The sequence below is a fragment of the Sphaerodactylus townsendi genome, linkage group LG07, assembly GCF_021028975.2.
Source record: "Sphaerodactylus townsendi isolate TG3544 linkage group LG07, MPM_Stown_v2.3, whole genome shotgun sequence".
Classification (NCBI taxonomy): Eukaryota; Metazoa; Chordata; class Lepidosauria; order Squamata; family Sphaerodactylidae; genus Sphaerodactylus; species Sphaerodactylus townsendi.
Window position 1 is genome coordinate 15,585,662 of NC_059431.1, and position 21,326 is coordinate 15,606,987.

The 21,326-nt window shown below is 48.3% G+C and overlaps 1 protein-coding gene across 1 annotated transcript in view; it reads right to left on the reverse strand.

The window, feature by feature from the left end:
* The window catches only part of MBD2 (methyl-CpG binding domain protein 2), a 59,977-nt gene that overhangs the window by 19,202 nt on the left and 19,449 nt on the right, over window positions 1–21,326 (reverse strand). Inside the window, exons 2-3 of the mRNA XM_048504589.1 lie at window positions 8,145–8,304; window positions 5,202–5,339 (exon numbers count right to left, since the gene is read on the reverse strand). Coding sequence (XP_048360546.1) covers window positions 5,202–5,339; window positions 8,145–8,304 — 298 coding nt within the window. The remainder of the gene's footprint in view (window positions 1–5,201; window positions 5,340–8,144; window positions 8,305–21,326) is intronic.

Sequence of the window (21,326 nt, forward strand, 5' to 3'; positions counted from 1 at the left end):
CCTGTGAAGTGGGTGGGGCTGAGAGAGCTCCGAAGAACTGTGACTAGCCCAAGGTCACCCAGCTGGTGTGTGTTGGAGTACAAAAACTAATCTAGTTCCCCAGATAAGCCTCCACAGCTCAAGCGGCAGAGCGGGGAATAAAAACTGGTTTCCCAGATTAGAGTGCACCTGCTCTTAACCATTACGCCACGGCTGCTCCTAAAAGGAGAAAAGGTGAACGTTTCCAATCATACAATCACACCTGTTGTGGCCTTCTTGCTCTGCTGAGCAGATTCCGAGGAAGCTCCACGAACAGAGGTATCCTACGAACGAGTGGGACTAGGCCTGGATGGTCCAGGCTAGCTCAGTCTGGTTAGAGCTCAGAAACAACGCAGGGTTGGCCCAGGTTAGTACTTGGATGGGAGACCACCAAGAAAGGTTGCTATGCAGCAGACGGCAATAGAAAACTGCCTGTCAATGTCTCTTGCCTTGAAAACCCAATGGGGTTGCCATGTCGGTGGGAACTTGATAGAACATTACACACACACGGTGAAGGGGCAAAGATAGAGGACTTGAGTCTCTTCTGTCCCATTCTGGTCCTCCCATTTGCTTCTGAGGTGGCCATTCTTTCATTGTGGGCGAAATAAAGGCCGAGGAACACAAATAGGGCCGTGGCCAAGCCTGCCTCTACTGAGGCCAATGCCTGGTGAAAGAAACAGATTTTGTCTCCACAATCCTAGGTTGGAGCTCATTTCAGGGAGAAAAGCAATGAGTTGAAGTACCGTATATACTCGTGTATAAGCCGACCCATGTATTAGCCGAGGCACCTATATTTATCACCAAAACCTGGGGGAACTTATTGACTTGCATATAAGCCGAGGGTGGAAAATGCAGCAGCTTAGTTAGTTTAGTTAATAGAAGAAGAAGAAGAAGAAGAAGAAGAAGAAGAAGAAGAAGAAGAAGAAGAAGAAGAAGAAGAAGAAGAAGAAGAAGAAGAAGAAGAAGAAGGAAGCAAAGGAAGAGGGAGGGAGAGGAGGAGGAGGGGGAGGAGGAGGAGGAGGAGGAGAGGAGGAGGAGGAGGAGGAGGAGGAGGAGGAGGAGGAGGAGGAGGAGGAGGAGGAAGGAGAGGAGGAGGAGGAGGAGGAGGAGGGAGAGGAGGAGGAGGAGGAGGAGGAGGAGAGGAGGAGGAGGAGGGAGTTTGATTTATATCCCCTTCTCTCCTGTAGGAGAGACTCCAAAGAGGCTGACAATCTTCCTTGCCCTTGCTCCCTGGCACAACAAACACCCTGTGAGGAGGGTGGGGCTGAGAGAGTCTCCGAGAAGCTGCGTGAGACTAGCCCAAGGTCACCCAGCCATGGCGTGTGTGGGGTGCAACAGGCTAATCTGAATTCCCCCAGTATAAGCTTCCCACAGCTCAGGCTGGGCAGGAGCTTTGGAATCAAACCCGGGTTCCCTCCAGCAGGATTAGATACATCGTAGCTCTTTAACCCTCCTAATACTTCTGCCAATGCTATTTTAAGTCAACCTGCTTTTTCAGAGGTTGTTTTTTTCTTCTTCAATGAATTGCAGGTAAAATTCCGAAAGTGCATTACAGTTCACCCAAATTTACAGGAAAAAGAATTGCCACTGTGGAGTAGAGAATGTGGAGCTCCACCTGGTGTTCATTTGTTGCAATCATGCCATATTCATGCAAAAAGATAGGGGAGAAGGTATACAGGACAAAAGCATCCAGTTCCCAAGGGCCACTGATATTTCAGGTAACTCTGGGGTGTCTTCCCAACAGATCGTCTTTTTGGGGGGAACCAACTGGAGCATCTACCTTGACAGTTTACAGTCAGCTCCTTGGTACTTGCAAGTGTCTGCCGCAAGCAGTCATGCAAGGGTTAATGTCTGCTTGGATACTGTAATAATATTGTAATAAACTGACCTATTGATTATCTATTGGTCAGTCAGATAACCACTGCTTACATGTTAGAGAGCACGCAGATCAGAAGTTATAGAGTTAACTTGTTTTCTTTGTTTCAAGAGTAGAGAGAGAAGAGCACATGGACAGAGAGAAGCAGAATGAAAATAGAGCAAGACGTAGTCTTAGGTGTATGGTTAGTAGAGAGGTAGCAAGGGGGGAAGGTGCTCAGTGCACTGGTGCGTTCTCGCCCCCGTCCCGCCCCAGAATGGCCCCAGAACGCCCCCGCCACACCCCTACAGGGGTGTGCACTCGGTGCGTCACACACACCCCTGGCCCCCTTGGTGCGACGCCTCTGATGGCTAGTACTGTAAAAATGTAACAGAGCAGAACAGCATTTATTTGTTTTTATTCCACGTAACCCTCCCTTGAAGTTAGTAAACTGTTATCTAAAGGAGCAGCAGTGGCGTAGGAGGTTAAGAGCTCGTGTATCTAATCTGGAGGAACCGGGTTTGATTCCCAGCTCTGCCGCCTGAGCTGTGGAGGCTTCTCTGGGGAATTCAGATTAGCCTGTGCACTCCAACACACGCCAGCTGGGTGACCTTGGGCTAGTCACAGCTTCTCGGAGCTCTCTCAGCCCCACCTACCTCACAGGGTGTTTGTTGTGAGGGGGGAAGGGCAAGGAGATTGTAAGCCCCTTTGAGTCTCCTGCAGGAGAGAAAGGGGGGATATAAATCCAAACTCTTCTTCTTCTTAAGCAACTCAAAATATCTCTGGCTCTCTTGTCATACTGGAGGTCGCTTCTGCATCTCTGCTAATTAAGTATCTCTTCTAATCGAACACCCACACAGCCACTTTTTAAAGGAAAGTCTAATTGCTTTTTTTTAGGAAAGTCTAATTGTTTAAAGGTTAAAGGCTGATAAAAAGGCAACTTCCAACTTCGCCTCCAGAAGACAAAAGAGGAAACAGACATTCAGTAAGAGTCTTTGGTTTCAAAACAACAAAACAACCTAAACCTCACACAATTCAAGAGTATAAGGTTTCGAGATCTTTGGAATTGCACGGAAAAGCAGACAGTACCTTCGCCAGAGTTTGACTACCGTTTTTTTAAAAAAAGGTGCCTTATACTGAATTAGACCATCTGGGCACCGCAGTTCAAGAAGGATACTCTGGACACCGCAGTTCAAGAAGGATATTGACAAGCTGGAACGGGTCCAGAGGAGGGCAACCAAAATGGTGAAAGGTCTAGAATCCATGCCCTACGAGGAGAGACTTAGGGAGCTGGGGATGTTTAGCTTGGTGAAGAGAAGGTTAAGAGGTGACATGATAGCCATGTTTAGATATCTGAAGGGATGTCATGTTGGTGTGGGAGCAAGCTTGTTTTCTGCTGCTCCAGAGACTGGGACCAGGAGGAATGGGTTCAAGGTGAAGGAAAAGAGATTCCGCCTAAGCATCAGGAAAAAGCTCCTAAGTCACGGCTGTTTGACAGTGGAATGCACTACCTCAGAGTGTGGTGGAGTCTCCCTCTTTGGAGGTTTTCAAAGGGAGGCTGGGTGGCCATCTGTCAGGAGTGCTTTGATTGTGTGTTCCTGCTTTGCAGGGGTTGAATTTAATGGCCTTTGGGGTCTCTTCCAACTCTATGGTTCTGTGATTATGCTCAGACTGGCAGCTGCTCTCCAGGATTCCGGACAGAGGTCTTTCACATCACTTACAGCCTGACCCTTTTACCTGGAGATGCTGGGACAGAACCTGGGACCTTATGCATGCATAGCAGATGCCCCATCACTGAACCACATCCACTCTCACATCTCTGTGAAAGACCTCAGAGTGGTTTTCACAGTGTCCCCAGGTGGTCTTCCACCCAAAGGATGCGCTCAAAATGAACTTTTTGTGCCTTCAAGACCATTCTGGAGACGACGCTGACAGCAAATGAGAGACGACCATGTGCAGCACAGTTTATCCTGGAGTTCAAAGCCCAGCTTAGCCTCCACACCCCACCCACAGCTGCCATCTGGAGAAGGAGAAGGAGAAGGAGAAGGAAAGGAGAAGGAGAAGGAGAAGGAGGAGGAGGAGGAGGAGGAGGAGGAGGAGGAGGAGGAGGAGGAGGAGGAGGAGGAGGAGGGAGGAGAGGAGGGAGGGAGGAGGAGAAGGGAGAAGGGAGAAGGAGGAGAAGCGAGAGAGGGAGAGAGGAAGGAGAAGGAGAAGGAAGGAGAAGCGAGAAGGGGAGAAGGGAGAAGAAGGAGAAGGGAGAAGGAGGAGAAGAGGTGAAGGAGGGAGGGAGGGAGCGAGAAGGAGGGAGGAGGGGAGGGAGGGGAGGGAGGAGGAAAGAGACGAGGAGGCAGGGAGGAGGGAGTGAGGGAGGAGGAGGAGAGTTTGGATTTATACCCCGCTTTTCTCAACCATCAGGGGTCTCAAAGCGGCTGACAAACTCCTTCCCTTCCTCTCCCCACAACAGATGCCTTTTGAGGTAGGTGAGGCTGAGAGAGTTCTTTCTTGGGAGTGGGCAAGAAGGCAGCTGGCAGAGGCTCAGGGTGGGAAAGTGGTGGGTGGGCAGCTAGCTGGCTGGCTGGCAGTGGCCAGCAGAAGCATGAGGGCAAGAGGCGGGGTGGTGGCTGCAGCGGTTCAGAGTGAGGAACAGGTAGGTGGGTGGGTGACTCGCTGGCTGGCAAGTGGCAGGCAGTGACAGCACCACAGGTAGCTGGGCACAGGGCAGGGGGCACCAGGAAGGAGCTAGGGTAGGGGAAGGCAGTGGACAGGTGGCCAAAAGGTGCCCCCCCCCCCAAGAGATCCAGACAAATGGTGCCTGGGTTAATGTTCCCCCCCCCCCCATATACGACAATGGGTTCTTCAGATTAGAGTCCACCTGCTTTTAACCACAACACCATGCGGAGTAAGATGGACACTCTCTGTCTCAGATTCCGTTATGTGAAACAAGCTCAGCTATGGTTCTTGTGACAACTTGGCCATGCTGGCAGGGGCTGATGAGAACTGTAGTCCATGAACATCTGGAGTGACATAGGTTCGCCACCACTGACCTATGGCAACCCCAGCAAGGGCAAGTAAGAAGCAGGCAAGTAAGAAGGTAAGTAAGAAGCAAGTAAGAAGCAAGTAAGAAGCAGAGGTGGTTTGCCATGATTTTCCTCTGCTGAGTCTTCTTTGGTGGTCTCTCATCCAATCACTGACACGCTTAGCTTCTGAGAGCTGGTGAGATTGGGCTATACTGTGCCACCAGCCCGCCCCGGTGGCTTATTGGCTACTTTTTTTTCTCTATAGCACCAGTTAAAGCATCCTTTTGCCCTCCTGCCCCATCCCTGCTCACCTGTCTTGGCTGCTCAATCACTCGCTGTGGATCCGACTTCACTTTGTTACTGGGATGGTTGGTAACTTTGGTTACAGGCTGTTTGAAAATAGATGCCGTTTGCCTAATGGGAAGTGTTGTGTTTAAATCCGGTTTACCCTGTCCAAAGGAAAGGGAGAGAAGGAAAAGCCGTGTTATTTGCATCTGACACGCTGAAGAGGTAAAGATGAGAGCTTCTGGCCGTTATTATTTAGCGCATTTTAATCCTTTCCTTTATTATTTTGGAAATGTCTCTGTCAAGGCTCCAGAAAACCTTCTTCTAAGTTCCCGTGTAGGGTTCCCTCATTCTCAGCTTATCCTCAGTACAACCCTGTGAGGTAGGTTAGGGCAAGAAAAAATGGCCCAGAGCCATCTGGTGAGTTTTGTGACAAGGGAAGATTCGAACCTGAATCCCCCAGCTCCTGGCTCCTAACGACTAGGCCGCACTGGAAGTTACGGGACAGAGAAACTTTGACCCAGACATGTTTTCAATCTGAGTTCCAGAGAGAAAACATTTGCAGTGGAAGAAAGTACACACAGCTCCACACAAGAAGAAGAATTTATACCCCACCTTCCCCTCCTGTAAGGAGACTCAAGGTGGCTTACAAGCTCCTTTCCCTTCCTCTCCCCACAACAGACACCTTGTGAGGTAGGTGGGGCTGAGAGAGTTCCAAAGAACTGTGACTAGCCCAAGGTCACCCACCAGGAATGTAGGAGTGCGGAAACACATCTGGTTCACCAGATAAGCCTCTGCCACTCAGGTGGAGGAGCGGGGAATCAAACCCAGTTCTCCAGTTTAGAATCCACCTGCTCTTGACCAGTACACTCACCACAAATGTTCAGACAGCATTAAAAAGGGATGCCAATGTTAAACGACACTGTTAATTCCCCATAAGGGGAATCAGGGATACAACCGGCAGGGACCACCCAGAAATCACAGCCTTTACTCCCAAATCTGATTGATTACATAGTAATCATGTCATCATGTTCAACACCTGATCCCTGACTGGCTAGGATTGTTTGAGGTGGGAGAAACTGAAGCAGCAGCTGCAACTTTCTCTTTAAGGAGCAGCAGTGGCGTAGGAGGTTAAGAGCTCATGTATCTAATCTGGAGGAACCGGGTTTGATTCCCCGCTCTGCCGCCTGAGCTGTGGAGGCTTATCTGGGGAATTCAGATTAGCCTGTGCACTCCCACACACGCCAGCTGGGTGACCTTGAGCTAGTCACAGCTTCTCGGAGCTCTCTCAGCCCCACCTACCTCACAGGGTGTTTGTTGTGAGGGGGGAAGGGCAAGGAGATTGTAAGCCCCTTTGAGTCTCCTACAGGAGAGAAAGGGGGGATATAAATCCAAACTCTTCTCTTCTTCTTTAAAACATCAAGTGGATCCTACCGCCCCTCCCCTTTGGGTTTTTGAGGGAATTGATAGTAGGTGCCATCTTTTGTGTTAATTTTAATAATGCGGCATTTTAATGGGGTAGGGTTTATATTTATTAGAGCCTGTATTAATTGATATTTAACAGATTTTAATCTGATATATGTGCTCTATTTATATGCTGTTCACCGCCCTGGCCCTTCGGGGGAGGGCGGTCTATAAACCTAATAAATAAACAACAACAACAACAACAACAACAACAACAACAACAACAACAACAACAAAATGGCCAGAAAAATAGCCTGAAAAGGGATTTTTAGGACATTCCAAAGGAATATTTCAGGCCGCTGCTTTGACTTACAAAATTTAGATGAGTGCACATTATGGAACAGGCCTACTTTGAGCAAGCATTCCTAAAAGCACAGGAGTCTGGACTTGGGTATCCCGGTTCAAATCCCTGTTCACTGTGACTTGGGCCAGTCACTCTCTCACACAGGTTTATCACCAAACAACAAAATGGTGATGGGAGGGGAGGGGAAGAGAATCGACATCACCCTGAGTTCCTTGAAGGAAACGCCAGATGACAATAATGTGGCATGTGGGAACAACACGAACTTTGGAGATTTTTCAACCAGCTATAAAAAGTGCTGCCAAACACAACAAAAATGGGATTCTGTGACCACTCAAACTGTACACACTCACACCATTGATTCTTTTTCTGCTAGCTGTGAGGATGGCCAAGGAGCTACCCAGGGCAAGGAAGCCCCGCCCCTCCCTGCCCCAATCCACACCCCATCTTGTGAACTCGAATTCTGCTCTCCTTTTCTGAGAAAAGCAAAATTCTCAGGATGTGACTTCTGTTGGGGGCAAAATCTGTTGCGGACTGACTGAAGCAACTGAGAGGGACCAGAAGGCAGTAGAGAGTGGCAACATGAAGGCATACAGCTAGAATAGCTTGCCGCAAAATAAAAATTAGTTGGACAGTCGGCACAGAGATACAGCATGAAATGCTGCTACTTTCAATTATGTACAAAGGCTCATTGTTTAAAAAAAACAATCATTCATGTTATACACTGTAAACTTCTTTCTGTTTCTTTTGACAGTTAAAGACACAAACACATTTCCACCACTGTCAAAGATAAATGCAAAGATGTCAGGTTCATACTCTCTCTCTCTCTCTCTCTCTCTCTCTCTCTCTCTCTCTTCTATTTATTAAAAATGATTTGTAGACTTTGGGTTTTTCCATATTGTCATTTTCCTAGCTTCTAAGTTACTATTTCTTCAAGCGAAAGGGGTTCAGTTCCTCATGTGTTCTGCTCCCTCTAGTGGTTGATTCGATATAGCACAAGATTAAATCTGGCAGGAAAAACCTGCAATTAATATCTGCAGGAAAACACACTAGATTTAAACTCCTCATTTATTGAATTGACCATGAGAGCACAACATGTGCAGAATTGGGGGCGGGGGGGAACCCTGAAGAAACAGGAACTTAGAAGCGAGGAAGAGCCCTTTCCAAAAACTTGCACTTTCATAAAACACATTTGCCAACAAACCTTATTTTGGTTGAGCGAATCGTTTCTTAGTCTCTGTTTATTCTTCTGTAGTTTACTGGGCATCATCTTCCCCGTCCTGAAGTCAAAGCTGCTGAGGTCGACTGTGTTCCCCAAGTATCTGGCCAGCTGAGGTTTGCTGCGGAACTTCTTCCCACTCGGACTACAGATTTTAAAAAAAATACAGAAGAGAACAAAAATGTCTGATGCACAGTTTCAAGTTCTTGGCTCCATCAGAGACATTATGATCTTTAATGTGTGCAGTCCCCTACCTGACTGACTGTCAGGTGTGAAAAAACAGGCTTCCCAAATGTTTGTGGCTCCAATTAGATTTGGGACCATGGCACAGGGGGAGAAGGAGTTTCTCCCCTGTCTTCTTTCAAGCACCCCAAATGTGAAGCATGGCTCTTAAATTGATGGTGCAAAGTACCATCAATTTGCAGTGAATTCATGGCAATCCCTGGTGGAGTTCTCAACACAAGTGATGTACAAAGATAGTTTGCCACTGCTTGCCTCTTTATTGCAGCCCTGGACTTCTCTGGTAGTCTCCCATCCGAACACCAACCAGAGTCGACCTTTCTTTGCTTCCAAGATCTGGCAAAATCAGGCTCGCCTGGACCACCCAGGTCAGGGCTACAACTTATGGCAACCTCACTGGGGTTGTAAGGCAAGAGACAATCAGAGGTGGTTTGCCATTGCCTGCCTCTGCATAGCAACCCTGGACTTCCTTAGCGGTCTCCTTTCCAAATACTAACCAGGGCTAATCCTGCTCAGATCCAAGATCTGATCAGATCAGGCTAGCCTTGACCATCCAAGTCAGGGTGGCCTTTAAATTACTCCTACGTTTTGAAGCAGAGGCAGCCAATTGGCTCGTCCCGAGCCTACCACAAAACAACTTTACCTGACCACTGGTGGCCATGTCAGGTTTCAACCAGCATTTGCTACAATTATCTGTTTTGCTTCCAAGAAAAGGCAGCAAGGAGCCCTTGTTTAAGATGTGAGAATGTCTCCAAAGAACTCCAGCGTCGATATTTTCACAGGCATTCGGGGAAGCCAGATCCACTGCCAGCCTCTCTTGACGAGATCTTTCTGGAAGTCCACGCATCCTTCACCCTTCCCTCAACAGAATCGATGACCTCATATAATTGGAGCACACGTGCCCCCCGTGATAGCAAAATGCTTCAGTACTAAGCGGCGCCAGCTGTATTATAAATCCTCCTTTCAGATTGTGCCGCCTCCTGGCTTAGTCTTGGAAAATAAAGAGCATCTGCTGAGAAGATGTGGAAACGGGCCAACTGTACTTATGACAAATGTGTTTACCAAGGTGTATTTGGGCAAGCGCTCAAACCATGTCAGAGACAGATTCTCTCTTGTGTTTATTCTGGTGTTTTGTTTCCGGCGCGGAGCACGTGAAGTGGGGAGGATAAACAAGCGTGTCCAAACAGTAGGAGACAGGCGGAGGACACATTCTTGGCTCTGGCGACTAGTCCTGGTTCCCCCGCTGAGGAAAAAAAACGGGAGTCACGGAGCAGCAGGATTTTATTGTTTGACTGCTCGAGGAAAAAGTTCTCACTGAGATTTGTAACTACAAGATGACATAGAAGTTAGTTATTGTAATAGAACTCCCTGCTAGAAAGGAAAGGCAGCATAAGAGCTTCTAGCTGTGTGTGTGTGTGAGAGAGAGAGAGGGGGGGGGAGTGGTTATAACCCAAGAGAATAGCATTCTGGGTAACAAAGGGACAAGCACAGAAAAGTCAGGAAGCACCCCTTCTAGCCCTTTACTAATTCTCTACTGTCCTCCCCTGAGACTCCAATGTCTGTGCTAGTGTTAAGCCATGTTGCATGGTCTGCTCCTTCCAAGACCATTCCTTATCCTCACAAGAATCTGCAGTATGGTTGGCCATCAGAACAGACAAAACATGTTGTTCTAGTCCAGGGGTCTGCAACCTGTGACTCTCCAGAGGTGCATGGACTACAATTCCCATCAGCCCCTGTCAGCATGGCCAATTGGCTGATGGGAATTGTAGTCCATGAATATCTGGAGAACCACAGGTTGCAGACCCCTGTTCTAGTCAATACAGCGTTTTAAAAAGACCTGACGAGAGGTACAATCCGTCAACAAATCTGAAACCGAATGCTCCCTTCAAAATATGTTGCACAACTAATTAGCCTGTGAAAAACTGTAATTAATTGCTTTTGGTATTAGGGCGTTGTGGGTTTTCGGGGTTGTACGGCCGTGTTCCAGTAGCATTTTCTCCTGACATTTCGCCTGCATCTGTGGCTGGCATCTCCTCTGAAGATGCCAGCCACAAATGCAGGCAAAACATCAGGAGAAAATGCCACCCAGAAAATACAACCCAGAAAACCCACAACGCCCTAGCGATTCCGGCCATGAAAGCCTTCGACAATGCTTCTGGTATCCACACCAGGAGTCCCCCATCCTTTTTGAGCCAGCAGGCACATTTGAAATTCTGACACAACACAGTAGGCACAGGGACAAAACGGCTGCTTTAAAATGGCTTCTGGAAGAGGCGGAGCCAGATGCAAAACAATGGTCGCAGCTTAACGTCAGCAACACCCTGAGGATTCTTGAACTGCGGTGGCAGCTGCCGCCAAAGCAACATTTAAGGCAGCAGCAAAAGCCTGAGAAACTTCTACAGTAGAGTGAGGATTTGATGCTAGTCTAACTTCTGAATTATTATACCAGCTTGACTAACTTGGGAATTATTATACCACATCGGCTCATCCCATTTTGAGGGTGAAAAAAACTGATGAAAGCAGGGTTAAATTTACAGAAATTTAGAGGTGGGAACCGAGAAGAGGAAGGAACAGGTGCAGAAGCATCTAAAATTTATTCTAAGCAAAACAGTTCCATCTACTGACTGCAGGAAATGCCAGATTGCTAACAAATAACAGTGTGTGTGGTATAACAGTTATGGACAGGGTTTAGATGTCTACTTGCCCATTAAGTTTGTTGGCTGACAGTCACTCTCAGGCCAAGCTACCTCGCAGGGCTATTGTTAAGGATAAAGCAGAAGAGAAGAAAACAAGGCATGCTACCATGACCTCCTTTGAAGGCATGGCAGGATTAAGAACAATTCATCACATGAGGGGCTGCACGCCACCCTTTCTCCGATGAGCTCAGCCCAGCGAGCAATAGCTTGCAACACGTAATCTTTACAACAACCCTGCAAGGTAGTCTGTACCAACAAATCATAATTTGACCAGAATTAAGTACCAACGCCACGCTTTTCGGCTGAGAGGATTCTCACACTGATAAAGCCTCAGTGTGAGCAGCAGTGGCGTAGGAGGTGAAGAGCTCGTGTATCTAAACTGGAGGAACCGGGTTTGATTCCCAGCTCTGCCACTTGAGCTGTGGAGGCTTATCTGGGGAATTCAGAGTAGCCTGTGCCCTCCCACACACGCCAGCTGGGTGACCTTGGGCTAGTCACAGCTTCTCGGAGCTCTCTCAGCCCCACCTACCTTACAGGGAGTTTGTTGTGAGGGGGGAAGGGCAAGGAGATTGTCAGCCCCTTTGAGTCTCCTGCAGGAGAGAAAGGGGGGGGGGATATAAATCCAAACTCTTCTTCTTCTTCTACGACGTTATGTTCACATACATTTCTTTGCACAATAAGCAGCAGGTGAATGTGTTGAAAAGTATTACTCTGTTGAAAAGTATTACTTGTGAAATTAATCAAGGCCATCTCGATGGTCTATCCAGGGGCTTATATTTGTGATTATGTGGGCTGCCACCTCTGGGTTGGGGAATACCTGGAGAGGTTGGGGGTGGAGCCTCAGGAGGGAGGGGCTTGGGGAGGACAGCTTCTCAGTTGGGTGTAATGCCACATGGATCACCCTCCAAATCAGCCATTGTCTCCAGGGGAACTGGAGATCTCCAGTCCACACCCAGACGTTGGCAACTCTAGTGAAGGTCCACCAGCTGGCCATGCTGGCAGGGGCTGATGGGAATTGTAGTTCCTGAACATCTGGAGAGCCGCAGGTTCCCTACCCCTGGTCAAGATCATCCCAACTGCACGCATGCATGAACCCGCCAGCAGAAATGTAAACTCGCAGCCCTCCAGATGTTATGGACTACAGCTCCCATCATCCTCTGCCAGCATGATGCTGGCAGGGGATGTTGGGAAATGTAGTCCATAGCATCTGGAGGGCTGCGAGTTTGACACCTATGTGTTAGATCCGTGGTGGCCAACCTTTGGCACTCCAGATGGTATGACATTATCAGCCCTACCAATTGGCCATTAACTGGCGGGGCCTGACTCAAGGTAGCCAGTCCCTTAACATCTGGAAACGCCAGAATTGCAGACCCTGACCCTCGCCAAAGCGCCCAGTGCTCTTACCATCAATCAACAAATATGAAGCTGTGAGCCAACCAATTGTCAAGATCAGGGGTAGGGAACCTGCGGCTCTCCAGATGCTCAGGAACTTCTGAGAATTCCATCAGCCCTGCCAGCACTGGCCAATTAGCCATGCTAATAAGAGGCTGGTAGGAATTGGTTCCTGAACATCCTGGAGGTACGCGAGGTTCCCTATACCCTGGTCAAGATAGAAATTACAACTACGCGTATACAGGATTGCCAGCAGAAGTGTAAAACTTCGCGGCCCTCCAGATGTTTATGGACTGCATAGCTCCCATCATCCTCTGCCAGCATGATGCTGGCGGGATGATGGGAGCTCTTGATCCATAGCATCTGGAGTGGCCGCTAAATTGATTCCTATGTGTTAGATCCGTGGTGGCCAACCTTTGGCACTCCAGATGGTATGGGCTACAATTCCCATCAGCCCCTGCCAATTGGCCATGCTGGCAGGGGCTGATGGGAATTGTAGTCCATAACATCTGGAGAGCCGCAGGTTGCAGACCCCTGACCTACGCCAAACGCAGTGCTCTTACCATCAATCAACAAATATGAAGCTGTGAGCCAACCATCATTAAGAATAGAATCCTGTACTTCCAGATGCTCAGGAATCCGTTACCTCATCAGCCCCGCCAGCATGCAATAATTGGCCATGCTGGCAGAGGCTGATGGGAAATTTTCGTAGTTCCTGAAATCTGGAGAGCCGCAGGTTCCTACCCCGGTCAAGATCATCCAACCGCACGCATGCATGAACCTCGCCAGCAACACCACATTCTCCAGGATGTTGCGGACTACAGCTCCTGACATCCTCTGCCAGCATGATGCTGGCAGGGATGTTGAAATATCCATAGCATCGCTATTTGACACCTATGTTGATCCTCATATGGTTAATTTGACTCCAGATGAAGTGGTTGCTACTTCATCAGCCCCTGCCAATTGGCCATGCTGGCAGGGGCTGATGGGAATTGTAGTCCATAACATCTGGAGTGCCAAAGGTTCGCCACCACTGTGTTAGATGTTCATTCACAAAGTTGTTAGTGTCGGCTGCAGCTATGCCAAAAGCGTGCTTGAAAGCCTTCGCGCCTTTTAACCAAAATGCAAAAAATGTTTAGTTTTTTTTTAAAAACACAATGCTAGCTTAGAAATGAACGTCCGGACGCCAAACGGTGAGGTTCTTTATTTTCTTTGCAGCGTAGCTTCCAATCTCGCAACAAAGCCAAGCACCCAGGAGTCAGGATGAAGACGTGCGACTTTGCAAAGGCATCATACGTTTGAGGTTCACAGAAAAGAGTCAGAATGAAAGTGGCCAAGTTTTAAAATAGCTCGAAAATTAAACTGAACTAAGTTCCTGACACATGTCTATTTCAGTACATAAGCAACCGCAATACATCAGAGGGCCGCACATCCCCTCTTTGGTTTTCATTACAAAACCACTTTTTTTTCAGAGTACGTTCATACTTTGCATGTAGATTCAACAATTCTATAGGCAACACCCAAGGGTTTGACCACGCGCACAAATACAGGGTGGGATTTGAACTGTAAACATCCATGATGCGGTGCTCCGGTAAAGGCACTGCAGCTGAACACAGATGTGCATCAAAAAGGATCACCGTGCAACGCACGTCCTTTGAGCTCTCTTTCTAATTTGCCTCACTGTGAATCTGTTATGGTTGCATTTATGGCTGGGAAGCGGCACTTTCAATCCATTTTCAGTGCATTCTGCAGCTGGAGTTTACTGTGCGGAATAGCAAAATCCACTTACAAACAATTGAGAAAGTGGACTGAAAGTGCATTACTCTGCATGCGCGGAAGGGGCCCGAGGGTGAGAAGCCAGGCAAGGGAGCAGGGAAAGGAAGCAACCAACGGCAGGGAGCAATTATTGCCTACCAGAATGCCCTTGGCATGATCTCCACTGCCACAGGGTGATTTGGTCCCTGCTACATCTTCTATTGCTAGGTATGGGTGTGAAAGGAGCACCTTGAAGGATTGGAGCACCTTCCTTATGAGGAGAGGCTGCAGCGTTTGGGACTCTTTAGTTTGGAGAGGAGACGTCTGAGGGGGGATATGATTGAAGTCTATAAAATTATGCATGGGGTAGAAAATGTTGACAGAGAGAAATTTCTCTCTCTTTCTCACAATACTAGAACCAGGGGGCATTCATTGAAAATGCTGGGGGGAAGAATTAGGACTAATAAAAGGAAACACTTCTTCACGCAACATGTGATTGGTGTTTGGAATATGCTGCCACAGGAGGTGGTGATGGCCACTAACCTGGATGGCTTTAAAAGGGGCTTGGACAGATTTATGGAGGAGAAGTCGATCTATGGCTACCAATCTTGATCCTCCTTGGTCTGCTAAATGCCTTAGCAGACCAGGTGCTCGGGAGCAGCAGCAGCAGAAGGCCCTTGCTTTCACATCCTGCAGGTGAGCTCCCAAAGACACCTGGTGGGCCACTGCGAGTAGCAGAGTGCTGGTCCAGCGAGTAGCAGAGTGCTGATCCAGCAGGCTAGTTCCTATGTTCTTATGTTCTTATGAAAGCCAGACTAGGAAGAAAGCAGATTCATTTGCAATGCGGTGACGGAAGAGCCACCATGGGCCGCCAAAGTACAAAAATAGATCATAGAATCATAGAGTTTGAAGAGGCCCCAAGGGCCATCAAGTCCAACCCCCAGCAATACAGGAACAAATGGAATGTATGTGCCTAAGGGCTACCCACATTGCCTACTGCTGCCCCACTGCCTTTATGAAAGGGCATGTGGTTATAGTACAGGCTACTCCTGATGCCCGTGGGCACCACGCTCTCTACAGCGTGCCCCAACCAAAGCTGGAAGGGAAAGGGTACGCCAGTGGTGCTGCCAACAGGGCTTGGGCAGTACGAGAGGATACACAGGCAAGGTCGGAAGCATGCAAGTAAGGACGGAAAGTGAGGCACTGCTGTAGTGAGGGCTTGCTGTAGAGTTACTAACTCCAGGTGGTAGCTGGAAATCTCCAGGCAACAAAGGTAAGTTCGCCAGGAGAAAATGGTGGTTCTGGAAAGTGGTCTGAATGGCACTATAACCTGCTGAAGTCCCTCCCGCAACCCCCCTTCCTCAGGCTCCGCCCCCCACCCCCCCAACCTCCAGGTATTCTGCAACCCAGAGCTGGTAACCCTAGCCAGGTGGTAAACAGTCAGAGACCCCGGGTGTTGTCTCTCCAGGCCTCCCAAAATCTGGGATCGGCCCCGAGGCAACGTAAGATGTTGCATCAGAACACCCTGTCCCAATGCTTCTTGGGCACACAGATCTGAGAGTGCGCTAAAGGGTTTTTCTAGCTGACTCATGACAGGATAAATCTATGTGGGACAGGGAAGTCTATGCAGCAAAAACCCAAACAAAAGGGATTCAATGAGGGCAGAGAACACGTCACAGTCTTTTCCTGTGACTCAGCGAGGCTTTTTCAAAAGAGGGTTTAAGAGGAAGCCAGAAGTGTATTTCAGGGCGACACTGAACACGGTAGCCGGGATAACGTCACCCGCTAGAACCACTTGAGGAGGCCGTATGAGTCTTTGGAGGACTCGAAATGATTCAACTGCTGTGGTCAGGGCAAGAGCTGTGAGTCAACCTTGAGGGTCTGACTCATCCAGATATCTGGGTTATATCTCTGCAGGCCCCTCTGCCCACCTCCCAAACCTAGACTGAGGCAACAGTTCTGAGGATTTGTGGGCCTAATTCAGATTGCCAACTGAGGGCCTCACTACGCCATTTGAAGTCTTCACAGGGTCGATCCCACAGAGCCGCCGGTGTCTTCTAGAGGTCCTGTCTGCCAAATTTGTGCCTGGATTTCCATGCTTGGAACTTCTAGATACATGGAAGCCTGATCTGGATGGGAAGCCCAGCATGCAGGGATTGAACACCGCAATTTGAACACTTCACACCTCTCGTTTCGGCCCCTTTTACTGACCAGAAACGGTCTCGGGATGCTCTTGCTTTCCCTGTTTAGGCGTTTCTGTACAGTCCTTGAGTACAGTCCCAAATAGGCAAATTTCAGTTCAGGAAAATGGCGCTGGGGGACAGGATTATCCCCGCCCTCCAGAGGTGGGATCCAGCAGGTTCTCACAGGTTCCAGAGAGTAGGTTACTAATTATTTGTGTGTGCCGAGAGGGGGTTACTAATTGGTGATTTTGCCACGTGATTTTTGTCTTAGTTACGCCCCTCCTCTCAGCAGTAGCACACAGAACTTGAAGCAGTCTAGCAGGAGGTGCACCGGCGTGCGTGGCAGCCTGCGCCTGCATGCATTCATTTCCCGCCCAACAACCGGCGCAGCGGCTGCGTCCTTGCCACAGCCCCGCCCCCGTCATGCCCCGCCCAGCCCCATTGGCGCTACGCCACAGTTTGAATCCCACCACCATGGGAACCTGTTACTAAAATTTTTGGATCCCACCACTGCCGCCCTCCCCAGTCCAACCAAATTGTGCCAACATGGCTGGGTATTTAATTCTGAGCACAGAACAGCCTTTACGTGTCTGGTAGAGAGGCCCTGTGGGCAGACACAGGAGAAGGGAAACTCCTAAAGACAATGTGATCAGACCCTGATATAGAAGTAATGAAAAGAGAGATTGGGATTGTTTTTGGGCCCTGTAAAGGAGGCATGGTTTCATCTGGTGCACTGTAAAGCAGAGAGTGGCAACAGACTCACAGCAAGGCAGAACATGTGCAGAGACCCTATTTGTGTAAATCTCACATACAGGATGTCGACAGGAACAGAACTGCTGTAGGCAAACTGTTTTCAAGATGGCACTGTGCTGCTGCGCCAAACAAGCAGGCCCAGTGCAGAGGCATATCAGGTTTCATAAATGGCACCAATGTGTGAGCACCTCCAGCTCCACAAGTTCAGGGAGCACTCCTGTGTTCAGGAAGCACTCTCACCACAGACTGCAAATTCAGGAAGCACTTCCACTCAGATTACAAGTTCAGGAAGCACTCCCATGCTCAGGAAGCACTCTCACCTCAGACTACAAGTTCAGGAAGTACTTCCACTCAGATTACAAATTCAGGAAGCACTCTCACCACAGACTACAAGTTCAGGAAGCACTCCCATGCTCAGGAAGCACTCTCACCACAGACTACAAGTTCAGGAAGCACTTCCACTCAGATTACAAGTTCAGGAAGCACTCTCACCACAGACTACAAGTGCAAGAAGCACTTCTACTCAGACTACAAGTTCAGGAAGCAACTCCATGCACAGGAAGCACTCTCCCCACAGACTGCAAATTCAGGAAGCACTCCCATGCTCAGGAAGCAGTCTCACCTCAGACTACAAGTTCAGGAAGCACTCCCATTCAGACCACCTTTAGCCGAGTCAGGACTATATTTATACCTAATAAATGTGGAAGGCCTCACTTGGGAAGAAGCAAAGAGAACCACCCCCTCAATGTTTTGCTAGCAAAGTTGACTTTCCTAGATATTATTTTCTCCACACCTCCTTTCGCCTCTGGTTTTGAATCTGAAGGGCCATGGTCATGGCCTGGATGTGTCCAGTTGCAGACCACTACCCTAAATTTGACTCTTAGCCCTATTTCCTTGGAGGCTCTTGAAATTGCTATCCCCCCCCCCCCCAACTCTACTGAATGGGCTGAGGAATGGGACATGAATGAGCACTTGAAGTGTTTCTGGAATCCAGAATAAGAAGCACTGGACCTTTTCTGAGGAAGAGTTATTTCCATATTCACGCCAGTAAGCTAAGGTGACCAGATGGTCACCTTTGTGATCCGGGACAGGGAGGAGGTGGCCGCATGCACGCACAGCTGCAGGAGCACACTGCTTTCTAGGGCTTGCTGTTTCCCGCCCTGTCACAGGGCGGCAAACGGCAAGCCCCAGAAGGCCGTGCTCTTGCAGCCACGCACGCGGGAGGCTGCCGCACTGCCTTGCGCCCCAGAAGGCAGTGCAGCAGCCTCCCCAAAATCGGGACAATTTGAAGAACCCGCGGGACGCGGGACAAATTGTTTAAAGGCGGGGATGTCTCGCCAAAAGCGGGACGTCTGGTCAGCCTACAGAAAGCCCAACACCGCTTAGCCTATGATCTTAAAGGATGCCTGTGCAATTTCCTTTACTTCCAACAAGATTTCAGTGCAACATAAAGGAGGGAAGGAAGTCCTCTGAGAGGCAGCAAGGAAAAGAAAAAAGACTGCTAGCCTCCCAGCCTCCGTTTCCACGCCTCCTGTTCTCTTAACAGGGCTGCCGTTTGCCAGGAGTGCTTCCAGAGGCCGCCTTCGCAGAAGCGCAACCCAATACCCAAAAGCGCCGGATTTGTTCAGTCAGAAGGAACCAAGCTTGAAAGAGAAAGCTTTTTGAAGTAGAGCGGCACTTTAAAGCTTTTCTTCGCTACTGCCAAATCTCATTACCCAACAGTCAAAACATACTGTCGCAGAACCGGCTCAGATTACTGATATCAGGGAAGAGCATGAGAAATGTGCTTCAGACTCCGCAGTTAGCGACTGAGAACCAGCGGCCATCGTTCCAAGAGGGGCAGCGGCGACATCCTCGGCCACCGCTCTGCAATGAGTGGACGGATCAGGACCCAGAAAAAGGTCATGCTCCAAACCAAGGAAGGTCTCTCCTCTGAAAGCTAATGTTATTTTTTAAGATGCTCAAAAGAAAGCTTGGGGGGGGGCGCGTGGGGAAGAGTCACCACGGTAGATGGGGCATGAAATTCCACGCAGTCATTAAAAATATGGGCCAGGAAGCCACCAGAGAAGCTGCCACTGTGGATGGATGATTGGGAGGTAAAGAAAAGAGGGTTTAACCCAGTGCATTCAGATTCAAACAGTGGTGTAGCACCAATGGGGCTGGGCAGGGCACAACGTGGGCGTGGCCAGGCATTCTGGGGGCGGGGCATTAATAATTTCTCTATTACTGTAAAAAAACTCTTACTGTAAAAAAAAAGTTCCTAATTTCCAGCTGGTATCTTTCCGTCCATAATTTAAACTCATTATAGCAAGTCCTATCGTCTACTGCCAACAGAAACAACTACTTCTCCTCCAATTGACTGCCCGTCAAATACTTAATACTTTCAAATACTTAATTTTGTTTCTAAAAATCAAAAGAAGGATACTTTCCTTAAACAAGGAACTTTACCATATTTCTAAAACATGTTTTTAAAACAGCCCAACAGGGAGAATCATTTATTTATTTATTTATTTATTTGTTTGTTTGTTTGTTTGTTTGTTTGTTAATTATTTTATTATTTTATTTATATTTATATACCGCCTTCCCCGAAGGCTCAGTTTTCTACCTTCGCTAACCAGCCACATAGGAAACAACAGGACTTTATGATTTTTGGACCTAATGGAATTTCTAACGGAAAAGCAGACCCAATTAGTAACCCCCTCTCGGCACACACAAATAATTAGTAACCCACTCTCGGGAACTGGTGAGAACCTGCTGGATCCCACCTCTGGTTTAACCTTTTCCCTGCCAGCTACTTTTCCTCTCAAACTTGCACTCCCGTGTCCAGAAGAAAGATACAGGCCTGAATTCTCCTTCCCTGCAGGGAGAAAAGCAGCACAGGGTGATTTTCAGAGGAAATACAGCCCACGGCTAAAGGATCCAGCTAAACCTCGTTGCCCACTTTTCAGTCTTCATTAAAGCCTCTATCAGCAGCCTCTTATTAAAACACAATACTGGAGAAGAATATATAGAAGTCTGTAGAATGTGCACTGGTCCACAGAGACTGATGTTAGGGTTGTCATGTGAGGCAGAATATCCTGTGCTCACAGAGGGCCTTACCCACCTGAGCACCAGCAGGAGAAATAGCTTCTTTTAAAATCCCTATCGGGGAAATCAAGAAGTGATGTGCCTCTCTAGGAATCACCAGAAAAGGCTTAGTAAAATCACAGAGTTTCCAGCAATTCCTAGGGAGGACTGCAGAGAACCCGGAAGTGACATCACACCATGGTTGATGGCCACCCCAACCCCAAGCTCTGCTCAGTCCTGGCCTCCTTTCTTTACGATCACCAGGTGCAAGGGGTGAGACAGACCTACACAACAAAATGTTAGAGCTAGACCCGAGTACAGAAACACCTTAACCACTAAAACCGTGATGGCAAACCTCTTAGAGACCGAGTGCCCAAACTGCAACCCACTTATTTATCGCAAAGTGCCAACACGGCAATTTAACCAGAATACTGAGGTTTTAGTTTAGAAAAAATAACTCATATATTACCATCTTTTGTCTTAAAAGAAAAACACAACAGCAGAGCTTTCAATGTTACAGATGACTTTTTATTGAAAGGTTCTCTTTTCATCTTTTTCGAACCATTCCATCGCTCACACACACTGGGAAGGAGTTCTCCTTTAGCACATTGTGTGAACAGTACTGGGCCAAAGGCGTGCGTGCCCACAGAGAGGGATCTGAGTGCCACCTCTGGCACCCGTGCCATAGGTTCGCCACCATGGCACTAAAAGGTATCTGATAAAAGAAGCTTTGACTCTTAAAAGTGTATGCCCTGGAATATTGTGTTGGTCTCCAACATCCTACTGGATTTGAATCTGTACTCTCTTTCAGATAAAGATGTCAGTAGATTGTATGTTCCTCCGCCACAGAACAAAGCATGCCAGATCTTCTTTGTTGTAGAATGCTCCGTCTGGGTCGTAGTGCCTACCTAGCCCCGCTCCCCCTATCCATTTGAAAGCAAAAATACTTTTTTTTGGCATAAATGCTCTTGGATCAAAGTACCAAGTTCAATAATGCACAAAATAATGGTTTTGACAAAGGCAATGTGTAAAGAGGAACGATAATTTCTCATGTGTGTTCAGGACTATATTCTAACACGGAA